Source organism: Hippopotamus amphibius, chromosome 15 (genome assembly GCF_030028045.1).
Source record: "Hippopotamus amphibius kiboko isolate mHipAmp2 chromosome 15, mHipAmp2.hap2, whole genome shotgun sequence".
Lineage (NCBI taxonomy): Eukaryota > Metazoa > Chordata > Mammalia > Artiodactyla > Hippopotamidae > Hippopotamus > Hippopotamus amphibius.
In genome coordinates this window covers 12,628,102-12,645,738 of record NC_080200.1, presented here as the reverse complement: position 1 = coordinate 12,645,738, position 17,637 = coordinate 12,628,102, and the positions used below count along the sequence as shown (strand labels likewise).

The window sequence follows — 17,637 nt, the reverse complement described above, 5'->3', positions numbered from 1 at the left end:
AGTAAACGGAACTCGGTGAGGTTCAGAAATAAAACATTTATTATGTGAAGAGGAACAACAGATTGGGGAGGGGGCGGTGTGATGGCCACAAGGTTCACCACTTCGGGTGGGGGGTGGGCAGGGCAGGGGTATGGGATCCATCTGGCCTCCCTGGAGTCGGGGCGGGGGGGGCAATGTCCACACCTGTAGCCGAGGAAAGGGGCAAACTCCTCAGGAACGAGGACCCATGCCCAGCTTAGGGTGAAGGTGGGCGCTCAAGGCTGGTGGGGCAGGGGGCTCCCTCCCTCTGCCCCTTCCCAACTTAAATAGGCATAAATAAGAAGCGTCCAGACTCTCAGGCCACCAGGGGCTGCCCTGGCCAGCCCCCTTCCCGCAGCCTAACACTAGTGCCGGTCATCGGTCGGTCGGTCGGCCAGCCGGGCAGAGGCTGCCAGGAAGGCGGCCAGCTCCCAGGCCGCGGAGGTAGTTGGAGTCAGTGTCCAAGGTGGCCGGGCCCTCACAGCACAATCCACGTGTATCGCTCACTGTCCGCCAGAACCTTCAGGGAGCACCCTGCAAGGAAGGGTGGGGACAAAGCCTTGGAACCTCTGCCCTCCCAGGCTGTAGACAAGGCCTGTCTCTTTCCCCAGCTTGATTTGGGCCCAGAAGGTTCTGGAAGGCAGGCCCCTTTCTAAGCGCTCTCTGCCTCCATTCAAGAAATGTCTCCTAAATGAATGAATGACTGGCCGGGGGCCCCCACGTGCCACATCTGAGCTGGCCCCCTGGCCTTGGCCTGCCTTCCTGTCACCCCGATGCCACGGTGTCCCCTAGCTCAGCTAACATGCTCCTCCATTCAACATCACTTAGGAATTAGCGCGTGCTCCGGGCCTGGCCCGGCCCCAGGATGAGGACCTGAGTCCTGGACTGTCGTAGGGTCACGGGGCCCACCTTTGTGCAATGCCTCATTGGTCATCCTGTTGACGTAACGGCCACTGCTCTCCGGCACCAGCCACTTCATGACCATGTCCACACAGCTCTTGCGGTATGAGCTCCACACGCTGCCGCTGAGGGAGAGGGGGTGAGCAGCCCTCCTCACCCCGGCCCGACCCATCCCGGCCCTGGCCCCTGCCCTGCCTCACCTGGTCTGCCCTTTGACCTCAGTGAGGTCGCCCACGCTGACTGTCACAAAGATGCCCGTGTTGAGGTCCCATGCCACCTTGAGGCTGGTGTGATAGGTCTTTGGTCTACAGGGGGGAGGGGTGGTAAGCAGAGAAAGGGGGTGGGACCACAGGGTCCCTGAGCTTGAACTCAGGCTACCCTGAAGGGTTGTTATCCTTGGAGTAGTAATGGAGTGGCCAATCGAAATTTTGGGGGGCAGGGGGAGTCTTCTCACATCCCCCCCCTCCGCCCGCCACTGAGATATCTTGAGTGTGAGACCCTGCTGGGCAAGGGTGAGGGTGGGGTCCCTGCCCTCTCACCGGAGCTGGCCCTCCTCAGTGGGGGACGGGAATGCCAGGAGCAGCAGGCCAATGTTAATGAGGACCTGGTTGGTTTCTGGGCAGACCTGGGGGACAGGGGGTGGATGGTGACAGCTACTGAGAATGCTGCCCAGAGCGGAGAGGCCCTGGGCCTGCCCTGCTCTGCCCGACACCTGGGCCCACCTCCAGGATGACAATATCATAGTCGCTGAAGGAACAGAACTGGTGACCCCAAGTGGCATCATGGCGGATGACCTCGTTGATGACATATTCGAAGTCCAGTGTGAGCTGCTCCACTGTCAGGTACTGACCCTGTGGATGGTGGGCAGAGGGGCAGGGGGAGGACTGCACCAAACGCCACCCCAGCAGGTCCCCTTGGAGCTGCCCCTCGGCCTGCCCGCTGCCACACTAACCTGGACGGCGGCCCGCTCCCGCATGGGCCGCAGATTGCGGCCTCGGAGATCAGTCACCACGAAGGGCAGGGAGATCTTGTCATCCTCGTACTCTGAAGAGGCAGATGTGGGGGTAGGGATGGCAGTGGGAGGCCCCTCCAGCCCAGCCTCCCACACGAGATCCTGCCCACCAGGTGGGCTCCCCACTCACCATCCTCTGGCTCTGTCCCTTCACCGGACCCCAGCACGTAATACAGCTTGGTATAGTTGACGTATCCCGGCTCAGGGGCGGCTGCCTCTGCTGCAGGGGGGCTGTCCCGGGACACCGCCTCCCCACCTGAGGCCAGGGGCTCAGAGGGCAGGCGGCAGCGGCTGCCTGAGGGCCCCGGACAGGGGGGTGGCCGGACTTCCTCTGAGGTCCCACCCTTGGCCTCTTTGGCCCTGCGGAAGATGTCAGCCACAAACTCCTTGGCTTTGGCGATGGCGGGCGAGGGTTCAGGAGCCCCAGAGGGCCGGGCTGGGGCCACTTCGGGGCAGAGTTTGGGGAGGACAGGGGTCATCTCTGGACCCTGGGGCCCAGGGGGGCTGGGAGGGGCTGGGGGGTAGGTGGTGTGGTCGTACAGGATTTGGCAGAAGCTGCTATCACCTGGAACATAAAAAGTGATGGAGGTGGAAAGGTGTCAACAGATGAATTCAAGTGCTGAACGCTCTCCCCTCATTACGCTGGGGGGTTCTTAGAAATCCACCATGAGGAGACCCTTCTAGGAGACTTACATGTTCTGAGATCAGTCTGAAACACCCAAAAGGGAAAAAGGACTTTTATACACACACGTACCTACACACATACGCATACTCATGTTCATTCAAACCTGACTCTTGGAGCATCTGCTGTATGCCACACACTGAGGACACAGGGGTGAACAAGACGGACAAAATCCCTGCCCTTGGGGAGCTGACAGTCTATGATGATGACAGATAAAAGTCACATAAATTTGGCTATTTACTACACAGCCCTTTGTCCTTCCCAATGCGAGCCAGACCAGCACAGGCACAGACTGGCCAAATCCCAGGCCTCTGTCTATGATTCTACCTGACTGGGGGCCAGATACCCCCCAGGGGAATGTCAGTGTGGAGAACCCAATGCCTTCACCGAGCAGCACCATGGCCGGGCCCTGGGCTCTGCTGGCCCCGCTTCATTTGGGCCCCCTCAAGCAACCCTTGGAGAGGGGAACTGTCCTCCCAGTTCAGACTCGGGACTGAGGCTCAGAGAAACACTGTCCAAGGTCACACTGAGAGATAATGCAAGTCTGCCAACACGCTCCTGTCTGCCAGAGTGGTGGCACTTCTTCCGGAGGGGAGGGGGATGAGTGGAAAAAGTTCAAGTCAAAACTTCCCCTCTGTGTAAATACCCTCCTAGGGTGAGATGACTGTTAGACTCTGATGACAGCGCCCCTCAGCTGGGCGGTGTGCACACGGCTGAATCCTGTCCCATGTGGTCCTTCCTAATGGGGCAGGCGATGGTGGCCCCATCCACACCTGGCTTGTTGGGGGCTCACGGCTTGGCAAGAAGCAGGGCCTTACCCACGCTGCCGCAGGTGGCCAGGGCAGGGGTGGGAGGGCCTTGCACAGGCCTGGGGACAAGGCACCCTGCCCCTTGCTGGTCCGTGGGCTTCTTTATAGACACAGAATCCTCTTTTTGTGTCCATTCCCCTCCCTCCCCCAGGAGCAACCATTTTAAATGCAGTTAGTGGGCATCTTTTTTTTTTTTCCCCCTGGCCTCACTGCACAGCTTGCAGGATCTTAGTTCCCCAACCAGGGAATGAACCCAGGCCCTCGCAGTGAAGGCATGGAGTCCTAACCACTGGACTGCCAGGGAATTCCCAGTGGGCATCTTTATTTGACTGGGTTCTGGCAAAATTTTAAATTTATATGTAAGCAGTATCAGGTTATAGATCTCCCTGTGTTTTCTTTTGCACTTGAACTTGTCTTTAAGGCACACTTTCCACAGACATGCACACTGGGGCTCTCTCCCTGCTGACCCAAGGGAAGTGCCCACCTTGTCCTACCTCCCCAAACCCCAGCCATGGACACCAAGCAGTCCCCGGCTCTCGCCACCAAAGCCTCGGACGTGCCCGGGTGCAGCGCCGCTGGGCCACAGGCACCCTCTCTTGCCATAAGGCCCTGGCAGAACAGGAGACACCCCAGGGCCCCACACTGCCACCAGCCAGTGGCATTATCCAGCTTATTAACGTGCTCCACTCTGCTGGGGGACACCACCTGATTTTTACTGGCATGTCTCCGATCACCAAAGACGTAAGACGGCCATCTGTCCACTAAACATTTCCAAAAGTTTTTGATCAACATTTCGCTTTTTGAAAAGAAGGACTCACGGCACTATCCAGCATGGGAGCCGCGGACCACACGTGACTGTTTGAACTTATAACTAAAATTAAACAACTCAGTGCCCTGGTCACAGGAGCCATGATCAAGTGGCTGCTGGTGGCAGCTGTAGCAGATACTGCACATACGGAACGTCCCAGCTCTGTGGAGAGTCCTAGTGCACAGCGCTGGGGTGGGGGGTGACCGTGGATGAGGGACTTCACCTCTCCAGGGCCCTGGTCTCCTCATCTGTGACGTGGGGTGGTGACAGCACCGACCTCACGGGGCTGCTTGGCCAAGTCGGTGGGTCAGAGGGCCCCGAGGCTGACCGCGCGTGCGGGGCCTGGCGTCCGACCCAGGGGCCTACCTGCCGAGTGGACCGAGACGGCGCAGGCCACCAGGGAGTAGCTGGTGTTGAGCAGCACCACCTGGTCCTTCTTGAGCTGGAAGGCGGGCTGGAAAGTGGGGAAGGGGTAGACCACCTGGTACTTGGTGTGCAGCATGAAGCCATGCCGCAGGCACTGCGCGCTCGGGTCACCTGCAGCGACACAGGCCACGCGGGCTCAGCCACGGCCCCAGGGCGGGGAAGCAGGCAGCCCACCGCGCCCCAGGCCCCGGCCCCTCACCTGGGTGGGCGCGGCTGGCGTCCCTGCAGGCGGCACAGCGGCCTGGCGGTGGCACGGCCACTGTGCTGATGTAGATGTCCCGGTGGTTCTCGTCACTCATCATCATCATGTTCATGAGCATGCCGTTGGCCGAGCGGGTGCTGGGGGCCGGCACAGCCTCAGAGCCTGGCCCGGGGGCCCGCCCCCGCCCGCCCCCGCCCACCCTGTCTCCGAGTCTCACTTGAAGCCGAAGACGATGACCTTGGAGGCGTCACTGGGCCACTCACACACGGTCAGGTACAGGTCACTGTAGATCTCCTCATCCTGGAAGAGCCGCACCTGCCGGACCTGAGCGGCATGTTCGGGTCGGGGCGGGGTCCAAGCAGGCTGGGGGCCCACCCGAGGCTGCACCATGCCGGCCGTGTTGGGCCAGGGAGCCCCAAGCAGCCCCTACCTCGCACCACTCTGCCTTCCTGAGGACAGGCTGAGGAGGCTCACAGGTGTTTCCCCTCACATGTAGGGGACACAGGGAGGCTAATAAGCCCAGCATAGGATGCAGCCAAGGAGAGCCCTGCTCCAGCAGAGGAGGCTCAGCCAGACATAGGACCCAAGCCTGACCCACCCTGAAACCTGTTCACAGGACTTCCCTGGTGGTCCAATGGTTAAGAATCTGCCTTCCAAAGCAGGGGACTCAGGTTCGATCCCTGGTAGGGCAACTAGGCCCACACACTGCAACTAGAGAGCCCACGTGCTGCTCTGGAGCCCTCGCGCCACAACTACAGAAAAGCCTGCGTGCCACAACAAGGATCCCGCGTGTCGCAACTGAGACCCAACGCAGCCAAAAATAAATGAAAACTGTTCACCTCTCTGAGCTCGTGTGTAAACTAGGGTAATGGCACTCCCCTCCTGTGGTGAGGCATTTGAGGAGTCAAGGTCAGGGCTAAATCAGGTGTGGCAGCCTGCTCGGTCCTAACAAAGCTAATAGGTCCCTCCTGGCTTAAACTGTTGAACCATATGAAGTTGCTGCGCTTTATCTATTTTCAACCCTAAAAATGGCAACTCCCTACAGTTCGACCTAACACTTAGAGTCTCGACAATGGCCCCATGAGTACACTATCTTCATTTTGCAGACACAGAACCTGATGCTCATAGGGTGCCATGACCTGCAGGAGTCATGCTACTGGAAGGGACAGCCCAGGATCAGGCCTGGTCCTACCAGCTTGAGCTTGCTGTGGACGTTGAACTCCCACCAGTACAGGTGGTAGATGTAGAAAGAGAAATCGTCATCCCCGCTGCTGCTGGTGTAGGAGAGAACGTAACGGCCGCACTTGGAAAAGCCCAGGAAGATGTGTCTGTGGGGATGGGGGGAGGGGCAGAGTGGCCAGGTTAGGGCCAGCCTGCCGCTCCGCCCAGCCATCCCCCTGCCTGGCCCCAGCCTCACCCTGCGTAGAGGAAGTCTTCATCCACAATGTTCTTGAGAGAGACGCAGACCCTGGGTGGCAGCTTCCGGAAGAGGCGAGGAGAGAGCTGCCCACTGATCTGGGGAAGGGGCAGCCAGGGCTCTTGAGGCACCACGTGGCGGAAGCAGCCTGCAGCCCCCCAGTCCCCTCACCCAAAGCAAAGCAGCACCTTTGAGGTCCAGCCCAGCCATGCAGGCCTACTCCCTGGCAACCATAATGGTCCAGGGTGATCCAAGCTCTGGATGGTGTAAACAACTTGAGTCTGAGAATCCACCAGGGACCTATGCCACCCTCCCAACTCCACAGCCTCAGAGTTCCTCTTGCCAAAGTCCCCAGGCTTTGAGGGTTATCACTGGCATCACCTCCCCCAGTCACCCCCAGCCCACACGGGGCCACCTAGCTGCCTTTCTAAAGGCTGCCTCACCACACAAGGAGCTGTGGGCATCAGGGACCGCTAAGGAGGCTGGATGGGGGCTTGACTGTACTCACCTGTTCCCAACCCACTAGCCTAAACACAGGGTGCTCAGGCCCCTCGGGGGCCAGCTGAGGCAGACAGAAGGGTAAACCTGACCGGTGACCTTCCACCTCCTGCCCAACCCCCCTTCTCAATTAACTGTCGCCTTCCTACTGACTCCCTCAACCCAAAACTTCACCAAGGAAGGATGTATGTGGGGGGAGCAGGCAGGCACAAGTTGGGCACTGGGGGATCAGAGCATCTTGGACCCTGCCATCCAGTCTAATGGGGGAGATACAGCCCAGCCCTCAAGGAGATCCCAGGGTGGAACAGCCCTGTCAGTGAGGGCCAGGCTGCTGGGGAGACACAATCGCTGTCCAGGGAGCTTCCAAGCTAAGGGCGGAGCCACAGCCCAACCCAGGGAGCAATCAGGCTGAGGGTGGAGGCGGTTCCTGCCCAAGGAGCTCTAGTCAAAAGGAGAAGATAGCCCTGCCTTCACAGAGTCCCCGGCCTAATGCAAAAGGCACACTACTCCCCATCCATGGAGACACAGACCTGTCCCAGTTGCTGCTGACCTGACAGCAGATTCACTGTCTGCCCTCCCAAAGGCCCCGAACTGATGGGGGGGGAAGATCCCAGCACACTGAGAGTTTACAATCTCATGGGGAGACAGAGCCCTGCTCAGGTAGCTGAAGATCAGGCCTTCCCCAGGGAGCTCCCTCCTATTCAGTGGGGGAGGCAGACGCAGTTACAGGAACTCTCAGCTCCCCTGTGGTCAGAGCTGGACAGAGAGAGGAACCCAAGGCGGAGGAATCCCAAAGCCGGTAGCAGAGGCTCTGCCAAGGGGGCGGTAAGGCTCCGTAACGGAGGGGCCGTGGGAGCAGTTTTGAAAAATGAGCCTGACCCTGGATCGCCCCCTTCTTCCTTACTCCTCCAGCGGCCTCTAAGGCCCCATCCATCCAAGCCCCCTCCCCGGGGCCCCGCCCCCAGACCCTCCATCCAAGCCCCCTCTCGGGGACCCCGCCCCCAACCCCCTCCATCCAAGCTCCTGCCGCAGCACCCCCAATCCAAGCCCCCTCCCCGGGGCCCCGCCCAACCCCCCTTCCTCCGAGCCCCCTCCCCCGCGGCTCCGCCCCCAACCCCTCACCCCGCGAACGCCCTCCCTCCCTCCGCCTCCCTCGTCCCTCCTCCCCACCCTCCGACGCGCTCCTCCCAGACTCCAGGCCTCACCTTGACCCGCTCCAGCTGCTTGAGGACGTGCTCCCGCCGCCGCCCCGCTGCCCGCTTCCCTCCGGCGCCTCCGGGGCCGCCGCCGCCGCTCCCGGCCCCGCTGTTCCGCTCCGATTTCGAGCTGGGCGCCATTTTCACCCCCTCCCTCCACTTCCGGAGCAACCGGCCTCTTCGCCCCACCCCCGCCGTCTCTTCATTGGCCCTTTCTCGGCACTGCGGCCCTCGGGTTGGGTGAAAGCCCGCACTCAGAGGCTTTTCCCGCTACGCCTGTCTATCACAGCCACTTCGGCCCTTGATTGGTAGAGACGCTACAGTCCCCGCAGCCCGTCGCCGTATTCCCGCCTTCCCGCAAGGACGCACCCGTAAGAGGCCCCATTTGTGCCCCTCGCTGAGATGACTTTCATCCAATAGGCAGAGGCCCCTATCCATCTCCGCGGCGTCACGCCCACTTGTGGCTGGTGGGTTTCCATGGAGACCCAGGCGGTCCAGGCCTGTGGGCGGGGCGATGGGAGTCTGTGGTCCAGAAGGGCCCGAATCCTCAGCCCAGGGATGTCCGCGCCCAGTCCGGGTGCGCGAAGGCCTGGCGAACATCTCAGGGCCACCGGGTCGGGACGAGGAAAGGGATTTGCAAAATAAAATGAAGAAACTGGATTAAAACATCTTTCAGTTGGACTGGGTCTGGCGGAATGATGATGGTAATAATATTAATCACTTATATCACTTTACACTTGCTAGAAACAGTTCCGAGCTTACAATTCTACGTAGTAGGTCGCTGTTATGCCCATTTTATAGATGGTAGTAATAATAATTATTTAATGTCTGATATGAGTATCGTCTTCCTGTGCTTTTAGCTCATGTAACTTTCAAAACCGTTTCGGAGATGGGTCCTTTTATTCTCTTCATTTTACAGATGATGAAACTGAGGCTTACAGTGCAGCGCTCCTGAATGATACATATATACTCGTATACATATATACGAGCTGTTGTGACTGTAATTAGAGAAGAATCGAATGGATCTGGCTCTCATATCTTTCAGCCTCTCACAATCATTTATTCAACAAATACTTATTGAGCACCTACTATGTTCTATTGGGGATACAGCAGTGAACAAGACATAATAAACAAGGAAATAAATTTATTGTATCTAATCAAGCTAGGATTAGAAAGGAAGGAAGAAGTCTGCTTAAACAGGGCAGTTAGTGAGGGGCCCTGTGAAGGTTAAAAGGAGGAATCATCCAGCAAAGACAAAGGTTTTAGGGGGATGAGGGTGGCATCATTGAGAGATCATAAAAATACCATTTGGACTAGAGCAGAAATGAACAAGGAAAAAAGTAAGAAAGGAAAACAGACAAGGACCAGGAAGCAGGTAGGGAGTTTATGAGACTTGTAGGTAAGCAAGACCCCTGGATTTTACTCTTAAGCATAAAAAGGAAGCCTCTGGAAAGTTTTTTTTTTTTTGGCACACGGGCTTAGTTGCTCCGCGGCATGTGGGATCTTCCTGGAGCTGGGATCGAACCCATGACCTCTGCATTGGCAGGTGGATTCTTAACCACTGCGCCACCTAGGAAGCCCTGGAAAGTTTTTAATAAAAGATGATGGAATCTGAGATAAGATTTAAAAGATCATTGTCATCCAAAGAATTAAATACCCATAAGTCCATACTGGTATTAATAAATGATTGAATAAATAAATGGGGGGAGGGACCAATCTTCCTTACAGAGATGAGGGATTAATAATAAAGTTAGAAGGAATGAGTGAGATAGAAAATTATCATCACACAATTACCACAGTAATCATTGCAGCAAGCACGACCTGCCAATGGGGGACTTCCCTGGTGGTCCAGTGGTAAAGAATCCACCTTCCAATGCAGAGGAATTGGGTGCGCGCCGCAAGGAAGAGCCTGTGTGCCACAGCTAAGACCTGATGCAGCCTAAACAAATAAATTTTTTAAAAGATGTACCAATGGATTCTAGAATTTGTGGATGAAACTTGAAGGAGAAATAGGACATTTGCCTACCCTAAAAGTATCTCTCCTAAAATATTTATTCATTACTGGCAGTTTTTAAATATATGTCCACAAATTATTTGGTATGCCTCCCTCCAGGAGGTGGAGCTTAATTCCTCTCACTGGTGTGGGCTGGATTTAGTGACTCACTTTTTAAAAAATTGATTAATTTCTTAATTTATTGGCTGAATTGGGTCTTCGTTGCTGTGCATGGGCTTTCTCTAGTTGTGTTGAGCATGGGCTATTCTTCACTGCAGTGCTCCGGCTTCTCATTGCAGTGGCTTCTCTTGTGGAGCACGGGCCCCAGATGCGCGGGCTTCAGCAGTTCCAGCACATAGGCTCAGTAGTTGCAGCACACAGGCTTGGTTGCTCCATGGCATGAGGGATCCTCCCGGATAAGGGATCGAACCCATGTCCCCTGCATTGCAGGCGGATTCTTAACCACTGCACCACCAGGGAAGTCCCAGTGACTCACTTTTAAGGAAGAAAGAATGGAAAGGGAAAAAGTAATCTGGCAGTGAAGAAACATGGCAGATACCACCTCAATCAAGTGAGCAAGTTTCCCATCATAGTGATGTCATGTGCATGTCATGGGCCCTTGATCAAGGTACCGCTCTAGTATCCTCTCCAAAACCCATAACGTCCATCTAATGAAACAACATCGGGCAATTGTCCCAAATGTAGGGACAGGATATTCTACAAAAGTCCTGACCAGTATACTGTCAAGGTCATGAGAAAACATGACCATGAAACTGGCACAGTTTAGAGGAGTCTAAGAAGACATAATAACCAAATGAAATGTCATGTCCTAGATGGGACTCTGGACCAGAAAAGGACATCAGAGTGAAAACTGGGGAAATTCATATTAAGTCTGCAGTTTAGTGAGTAGTATCATACCAACATTAGTTAATCTCTTAGTTGTGACAAATGTACCGTGGTTATGCAAGATGTTAACATTTGGGGCAGGTGGGTGAAGGGTAGACAAGAATTCTCTGTACCAACCACCTTTGCAAATTATCTTAGCCTGTTCGAGCTGCCATCACAAAAATTCTATAGACTGGGTGCATTTATAACAAACACTTATTTTTCACAGTTCTGGAGGCTGGGAACACTAAGATCAAGGCACCGGCAGATCTGGAGTCTGATGAGGGACCACTTCCTGGATTGTAGACAGCCACCTCCTTGACCTACCTTCACATGGCAGAGAGGGACCATAAGAGAGATGGTGAGACAAAGAGAGACATAGAGATAGAGAGGGAGGGAGAGAAAGAGAGCCAGCAAAAACTCCCTTATAAGGGCACTAATCCTATTCACAAAGGCTCCATCCTCATGACCTAATTATCCCCCAAATGCTCCATCTCCTAATAGCATCACATTGGGGGATTCAACATTTCAATTTCAGGGAGATGCAAGCACAGTCCATAGCACAAATCTTCTGTAAATCAAAAAGTATTTCAAAATAAAAAGTTTTTAAAAAGTTGGAGGGGAAAGGTCATTATGGCTGCTGTTTAGAGAATGGTTTAGGGGATTAGGGGCAAGAATGGCCTCAGAGGGTCTAGAGAGGGCAATGATGGTGTCTTGAATTCAGATAGTAGCAGTAGAAAGAGAAAAGTGGTCATTTGCAGAGCTGATGGGTGATGCTCATGGACTGGATACTGGAGTGAAGGTGAGAAGGGAGTTAAAGATTGCTTTAGCATGTGGATGGATAGTAATGCCATTTTCTGATGTGGGGAAGACCAGGGAGCAGCTGATTGGGCCACATCATTTGAGCACGCCTTTTTTTAAAAAAATTTATTTTCCTCATTTCTATTAAAGGTATACATTTTTAATATATTTGCTGGCCATTTGTATTTTTTCTACTCTGAATTTCTTTCTTTTTTTTTGGCTGTGTTGTGTCTTCATTACTGTGTGCAGGCTTTCTCTAGTTGTGGTGAGCGGGAGCTACTCTTTGTTGCAGTGCGCGGGCTTCTCATTGTGGTGGCGTCTCTTGTGGAGCATGGGCTCTAGGTGCATGGGCTTCAGTAGTTGCGGCACATAGGCTCAGTAGTTGTGGCACATGGGCTTAGTTGCTCCCTGGCATGTGGAATCTTCCCAGACCAGGGATTGAACCCATGTCCCCTGCATTGGCAGGCAGATTCTTAACCACTGCACCATCAGGGAAGTCCCTGGACATGTCTTTAGCAGAGTTACCAATCTCTCCTGCAGACCCCAGGTCTTGGGAGAGCAAAACCTTCCCCCAAAGCTGTTAGAAATCCCCACTAGGCGACTTCCTAACATGCTGACCAAACTGCTCATCTCCTGGCAGCATGAAGCCCTTTTGGCCAGTGACCTCCTTAAGCAAAATGAAGGAAACCAGACAGGGAGTCCCCCTCATCCCCCTTCCAGAGCCCCACCTGGAAGAGACCTGTATCTGTTATCCATTATTATATAATGAACAACACCAAACACAGTGGTGAAAAATAACAATAATCATTTAGTGTTTTTATTTCTCATGGTCCTAGGTATTGACTGGGCTCAGCTGGGCAGTTCTCACTTGAGGTCTCTCAAGCATTCTAGTCAAATGGTGACTGGGGCTGGAGCCACCCCAAAGCCTTCTTCATGCTTCATATGCCTTTTGTTATCCAGAACAGAAGAGAGTGTCCTGTACATTGTCTTGGGCTTCCTCACAGCATGGTGGAGGGGTTCCAAGGGCAAATCCCATGAGAGAGAACCAGAAGTAATCTGTATCACCTTTCATGATCTAGGCTCAGAAATGGCATTGTATAACATCTACCAAACTATCAATTTCATTAGTCACAAAAGTCCACCCAGATTCAAGGGGATAGGACATAGAATCTGCCTCTTAAAGGGGAAATGGAAGGACATATTGTAAGAAAATCATGCAGCCCCATAACAATTTAAATAACTATACAGTAAAGGTTTTAAGATTTTTTTTTGATGTGGACCATTTTTAAAGTCTTTATTGAATTTGTTACAATATTGCTTCTGTTTTACATTTTGATTTTTTGGCTGCGAGGCATGTGGGATCTGAGCTCCCTGACCAGGGATCAAACCCACACTCCCTGTATTGGAAGGCAAAGTCTTAACCACTGGACCACCAGGGAAGTCCCTGCAGTAAACTTTTAATATATATATATATTTTTAAGCACATGGCATTTGAGACATTGTTATGGCCACCTTTGGAAATTACAATTTGCCATAGTCATCTTTAATCAAATGTTGATAAATTTGAATTATCAAATATTGAATATACAAAATAATATTTTTAAATATATGTATATGCCTTGTATAGGAATAAAAAATTACCAATATCCTTGAAGATCCCATCATCTTTATTCTTCCTCAAGGCAACAACATTCTGGAATTTTGTTCTATCATTCTCGTATGTTTATATCCCTAAATAATATATGATTTATTTTGCCTGTTTTGTACTTCTATTTTATTTTTATTATTTTTTGGCTGCTTTTGGATCTTCATTGCTGTGCACGGGCTTTCTCTAGTTGCAGCGAGTGGGGGCTACTCTTCATCGCAGTGCTCCAGCTTCTCCTGTTGCAGGGCACTTTCTCTAGGCACGCAGGCTTCAGTAGTTGCAGCACACAGGCTTAGCAGTTGTGGTGTGCAGGCTCTAGGCCGCAGGCTCAGTAGTTGTGGCACATGGGCTTAGTTGCTTGGCGGCATGTGGGATCTTCCCGGTCAGGGATCGAACCCATGTCCCCTGAATTGGATTCTTAACCACTGTGCCACCAGGGAAGTTCCTGTTTTGTACTTTTATACAAATGGATTCTTAATAGTGGGGGTCTCCTATGACTTGCTTTTTTCACTTAATATGCTCCTGTGATTCATCCATAATGTGAGTAGTTGGGGGTGCATTTATTTCCATTACTGAATCCCCATATAGTGAATTTATTTATCCATCATCCTGTCAGTGGAAAGTGCAGCTGTTTCCAGTTTGAGTGCCATCATGATCAGTGCTTCTATGAGCCTTCTTGTACACATCTCCCAGCGAACCTGTTCAAGAGTTTATTTGAGGCTCATACATTGTAGTGGAGCTGCTGGTATGTGTCAAATCGTTTTTCCAAAGTGGTTGTGCGAATCTATACCGGTAACAACAATGTGTGAGAGTTCCAGTTGCTCCACATCCTCAGCGAAACTTGACATTGTCAGACTTCTTTAGATGTGTCCTTTACCAGGTCAGAAACACAGCAATGCTGTGTCATTCATCCCAGCTGGGAGCATCCCGATCGAGAAAGGTATCCGTATTCTTGTTATAAAAAGATGTAACCTCCTCCGAGAAGGCTCCTCCCCCAAGCTTGGTGTCCTTTCTGGGCTTCCTTCTTTCATCATGGCATTGTTACTGCTTCCATGGAGTTTGTTTGATACAAGACGACTTAATGGGTATGATTGTTTAATTTGTAATAAGTATTATACTCACATGATTTGAAATTCAGCAGGAAGGGACTTCCCTGGTGGCACAGTGGTTAAGAATCCTCCTGCCAATGCATGGAACACGGGTTTGATCCCGGGTCTGGGAAGATCTCACATGCCATGGAGCAACTAAGTCCATGTGCCATAACTACTGAGCCTGTGCTCTGGAGACTGTGAGCCACAACTATTGAGCCTATGTGCCACAACTACTGAAGCCTGTGCACCTAGAGCCCTTGCTCTGCAACAAGAGAAGCCACTGCAATGAGAAGCCTGCACACCACAATGAAGAGCAGCCCCAGCTCGCCACAACTAGAGAAAGCCTGTGTGCAGCAACAAAGACCCAACACAGCCAATAAATAAATAAATAAATAAATAAATAAATTTATATAGATACAAAAAATTTCAGCAGGAGGAGGGACTTATCTGATGGTCCAGTGGTTCAGACTTCACACTCCCAAAGCAGCGGGGCTGGGTTTGATCCCTGGTCAGGGAACTAGATCCCACATGCCGCAGCTAAGACCCAGCACAGCCAAATAAATAAATAAAATATTTAAACACACACACACACACACAATTCTGCAGGAGGAAGATATAGAATGGGCAATACGCACATAAAAAGTTACTCAACATTATTAGTCATTGAGGGAAAGCAGATAAAGTCACAATGATGCAGCACTACACATCCAGTAAAATTAAACAGACCGACTACACCAAGCGTTGACAAGAATGTGGAGGAACTGGGACTCTCTTAGACTGCTGGTGGGAGTGGAAAATGACACAACCGCTTTGGAAGAAAGTTTGGCAGTTTCTTAAAAAGTTAAATGTACACTTACCATACGATCCAGCCATTTCACTCCTACATATTTACCTAAGTTTTTAAAAGACATGTTGTTTACTCAAAGACTCATATATGACTGTCCACAGCAGCTTTATTTGTATCATCCAAAAATGGAAAGCAAGTCAAAAGTCCATCAACATGAGCTTTAAAAAAAAAAAAAGTTGGTGCATCCATTCAGTGGATACTATCAAGTAAAAGAAAAGAACTAACTGGGACTTACCTTGTGGTCCAGTGGTTAAGACTCTGGGCTCCCAATGCAGGGGTCCTGGGTTCAATCCCTGGTCAAGGAACTAGATCCAGCATGCCACAACTAAAAGATCTCACACACGGCAAGGAAGATCCCATGTGCCACGACTAATATCCCACGCAACCAACTAAATAAATAAACGAGTATTTTAAAAAAGAACTAACTATGGTACACCTAAAACTGATACAATGTTTTATGTCAATTATATCTCAATTAGAAAAAAAAGATAATTAAGATAATAAGGTAACAAAGATAATTTTAAAAAACACTATGGTTACATGTGACAATGTGGATGAATCTCAAAACTGCTACCAAATGGAAGAAGTCAGTCAACAAAAACTACACGCTCTATGATTCCATTTATGTTAATTTCTAGAAAATTCACCATAATCTATAGTGATAGATAGCAGATCAGTGGTTGTCTGGGATTGGGGGTGAAGGGAGGAGGGGGGAGAAGGCTGACAAAGGGGCATGAGGACACTTTGGGGATGATGGAGTTGCTCACTAACCACGATGATGGTTTCATCACAGGAGCATCTATATCGAGTTTTGAAATGAGTTTTTTTTTCAATTGAAGTATAGTTGATTTGCAATGTTGTGTTAATTACTGCTGTACGGCAAAATGATTCAGTTATGCATATATATACTTTCTTTTAACAAATATTTGTTTCCATTACGGTTTATCACAGGATATTGAATGTAGTTCCCTGTGCTACACAGTAGGACCTTGTTGCTTAACCATTCTATATACAATAGCTTACATCTGCAAACCCCAACCTCCCGCTCCATCCGTTCCTCAACCCTCGCCCCCTTGGCAACCACCAGTTTGTTCTCTATGTCTGTGATTCTGTTTCTGTTTCTTAGAGAGGTTTGTTTGTGTCATATTTTAGACTCCACGTATAAGTGATAGATGGTATTTGTCTTTTTCTGACTTGCTTCACTTAGTATGATCATCTCTAGTTGCAGAAGTGAATTTTGACTCATGTATGCTTTAAATATTTTCATTTTTATTGTATGTCATATATATCGCAATCAAATTTTTTTATTCCACAGATATACAAGGATACATGGTGGCAAGCTCCCCTCTCCTCTCAGTCCCAGCCACCCAGTTCTCCCCTCAGAGACAGCCAACTTACAAACATTTTTAGTTTATGAAAATGACCAATACTGTTAGCCTCACTCTGCAACTTTTTTTTTTCCTTCACAAGATTAGTTCTACTCACACTAATCTATACAGTGGTTTGCATGGTGGTCCACAAAGTGATGTGCTGACGTCCTAACCCCTAGAACATGTGAGTATGACCTTATTAGGGAAAAAAGATATAATTAAATTAAGGATTTTGAGATTATCCTGGATTAACCGGGTGTGCCCTAAATGCAATGACTGGTGTCCTTAAAAGAGACAGAAGAGGAGAAACATAGACACACATAGAAGAAAAGGCCACGTGGAAACCGAGGCAGAGATTTGGGTGATGTAGCTAGAAACCCAGGAACAGCAAATACTGCCAGCAACCCCTAGAAACTGGAAGAGAGACAAAGAAGTAGTCTCCAAAAGGAACCAACCCTGCCAACACCTCCACTTTGGACTTCTATCCTCCACAAGTCCACATAAATGATTTGGACTTCTGAAATGAATCCACTGCTGCTGTTCAAAGCCTTCCAGTTTGTGGGCATTGGTTACCACGGCCCCAGGAAATGAATACAATATGTGCAGGTAGAGTCCCTTGTGCATCCTAGATCTCGTCTATTATTTTAATAGGACATATTTTTTGTCTGTTTATGTATTCCCCGCTTATGGGATTTTTTTCACTCGTGCACACAACACATGGTCATGGATCACCTAGTACTGGGGAGGCACTGTTCTAGGTTTGCGGAGACAGCAGTGACTATGGCCACATGCCCACCTCCATGCAGCTGATATTCAGGTGGGAAAGATGGACAGTGGGCAAATATATACGAGAAATGCCAGGAAGAAAAATGAGGCAGGGAAGAGGACACAGAGTCAAAAAATGTCTCCTGATCAGGGGATTTGATGAGGGGGCTTCTCTGCAGAAGTGACCCGAAGTCACTAGCCATGTGGGATGGAGGGTAACAGAATTTTCACTCCAATTAACAAGCGCGCAGGGAACATCCTTTTGCGTACGT

At 51.0% G+C, this 17,637-nt stretch overlaps 1 protein-coding gene across 3 annotated transcripts; it reads right to left on the bottom strand.

The window, feature by feature from the left end:
- Positions 1-21: 21 nt before the first annotated feature.
- On the bottom strand, positions 22-8,128 carry DCAF15 (DDB1 and CUL4 associated factor 15). 3 transcript variants are annotated; one of them, XM_057710076.1, is made up of 13 exons: positions 7,978-8,128; positions 6,275-6,372; positions 6,050-6,185; positions 5,075-5,181; positions 4,855-4,994; positions 4,596-4,766; positions 2,061-2,495; positions 1,871-1,962; positions 1,641-1,769; positions 1,458-1,543; positions 1,119-1,223; positions 928-1,043; positions 22-552 (listed from the first exon to the last, which is right to left on the bottom strand). In XM_057710076.1, the coding sequence occupies exons 1-13, from the start codon at positions 8,107-8,109 to the stop codon at positions 497-499; spliced, it is 1,803 nt and encodes a 600-aa protein (XP_057566059.1). In that variant the 5' UTR covers positions 8,110-8,128; the 3' UTR covers positions 22-496. The 3 variants fall into 3 exon arrangements, with proteins under 3 accessions (XP_057566059.1, XP_057566060.1, XP_057566061.1); XM_057710077.1 differs by lacking the exons at positions 6,050-6,185; positions 6,275-6,372; XM_057710078.1 differs by lacking the exons at positions 22-552; positions 1,458-1,543 and having other exon boundaries at positions 927-1,043.
- Positions 8,129-17,637: the final 9,509 nt, after the last annotated feature.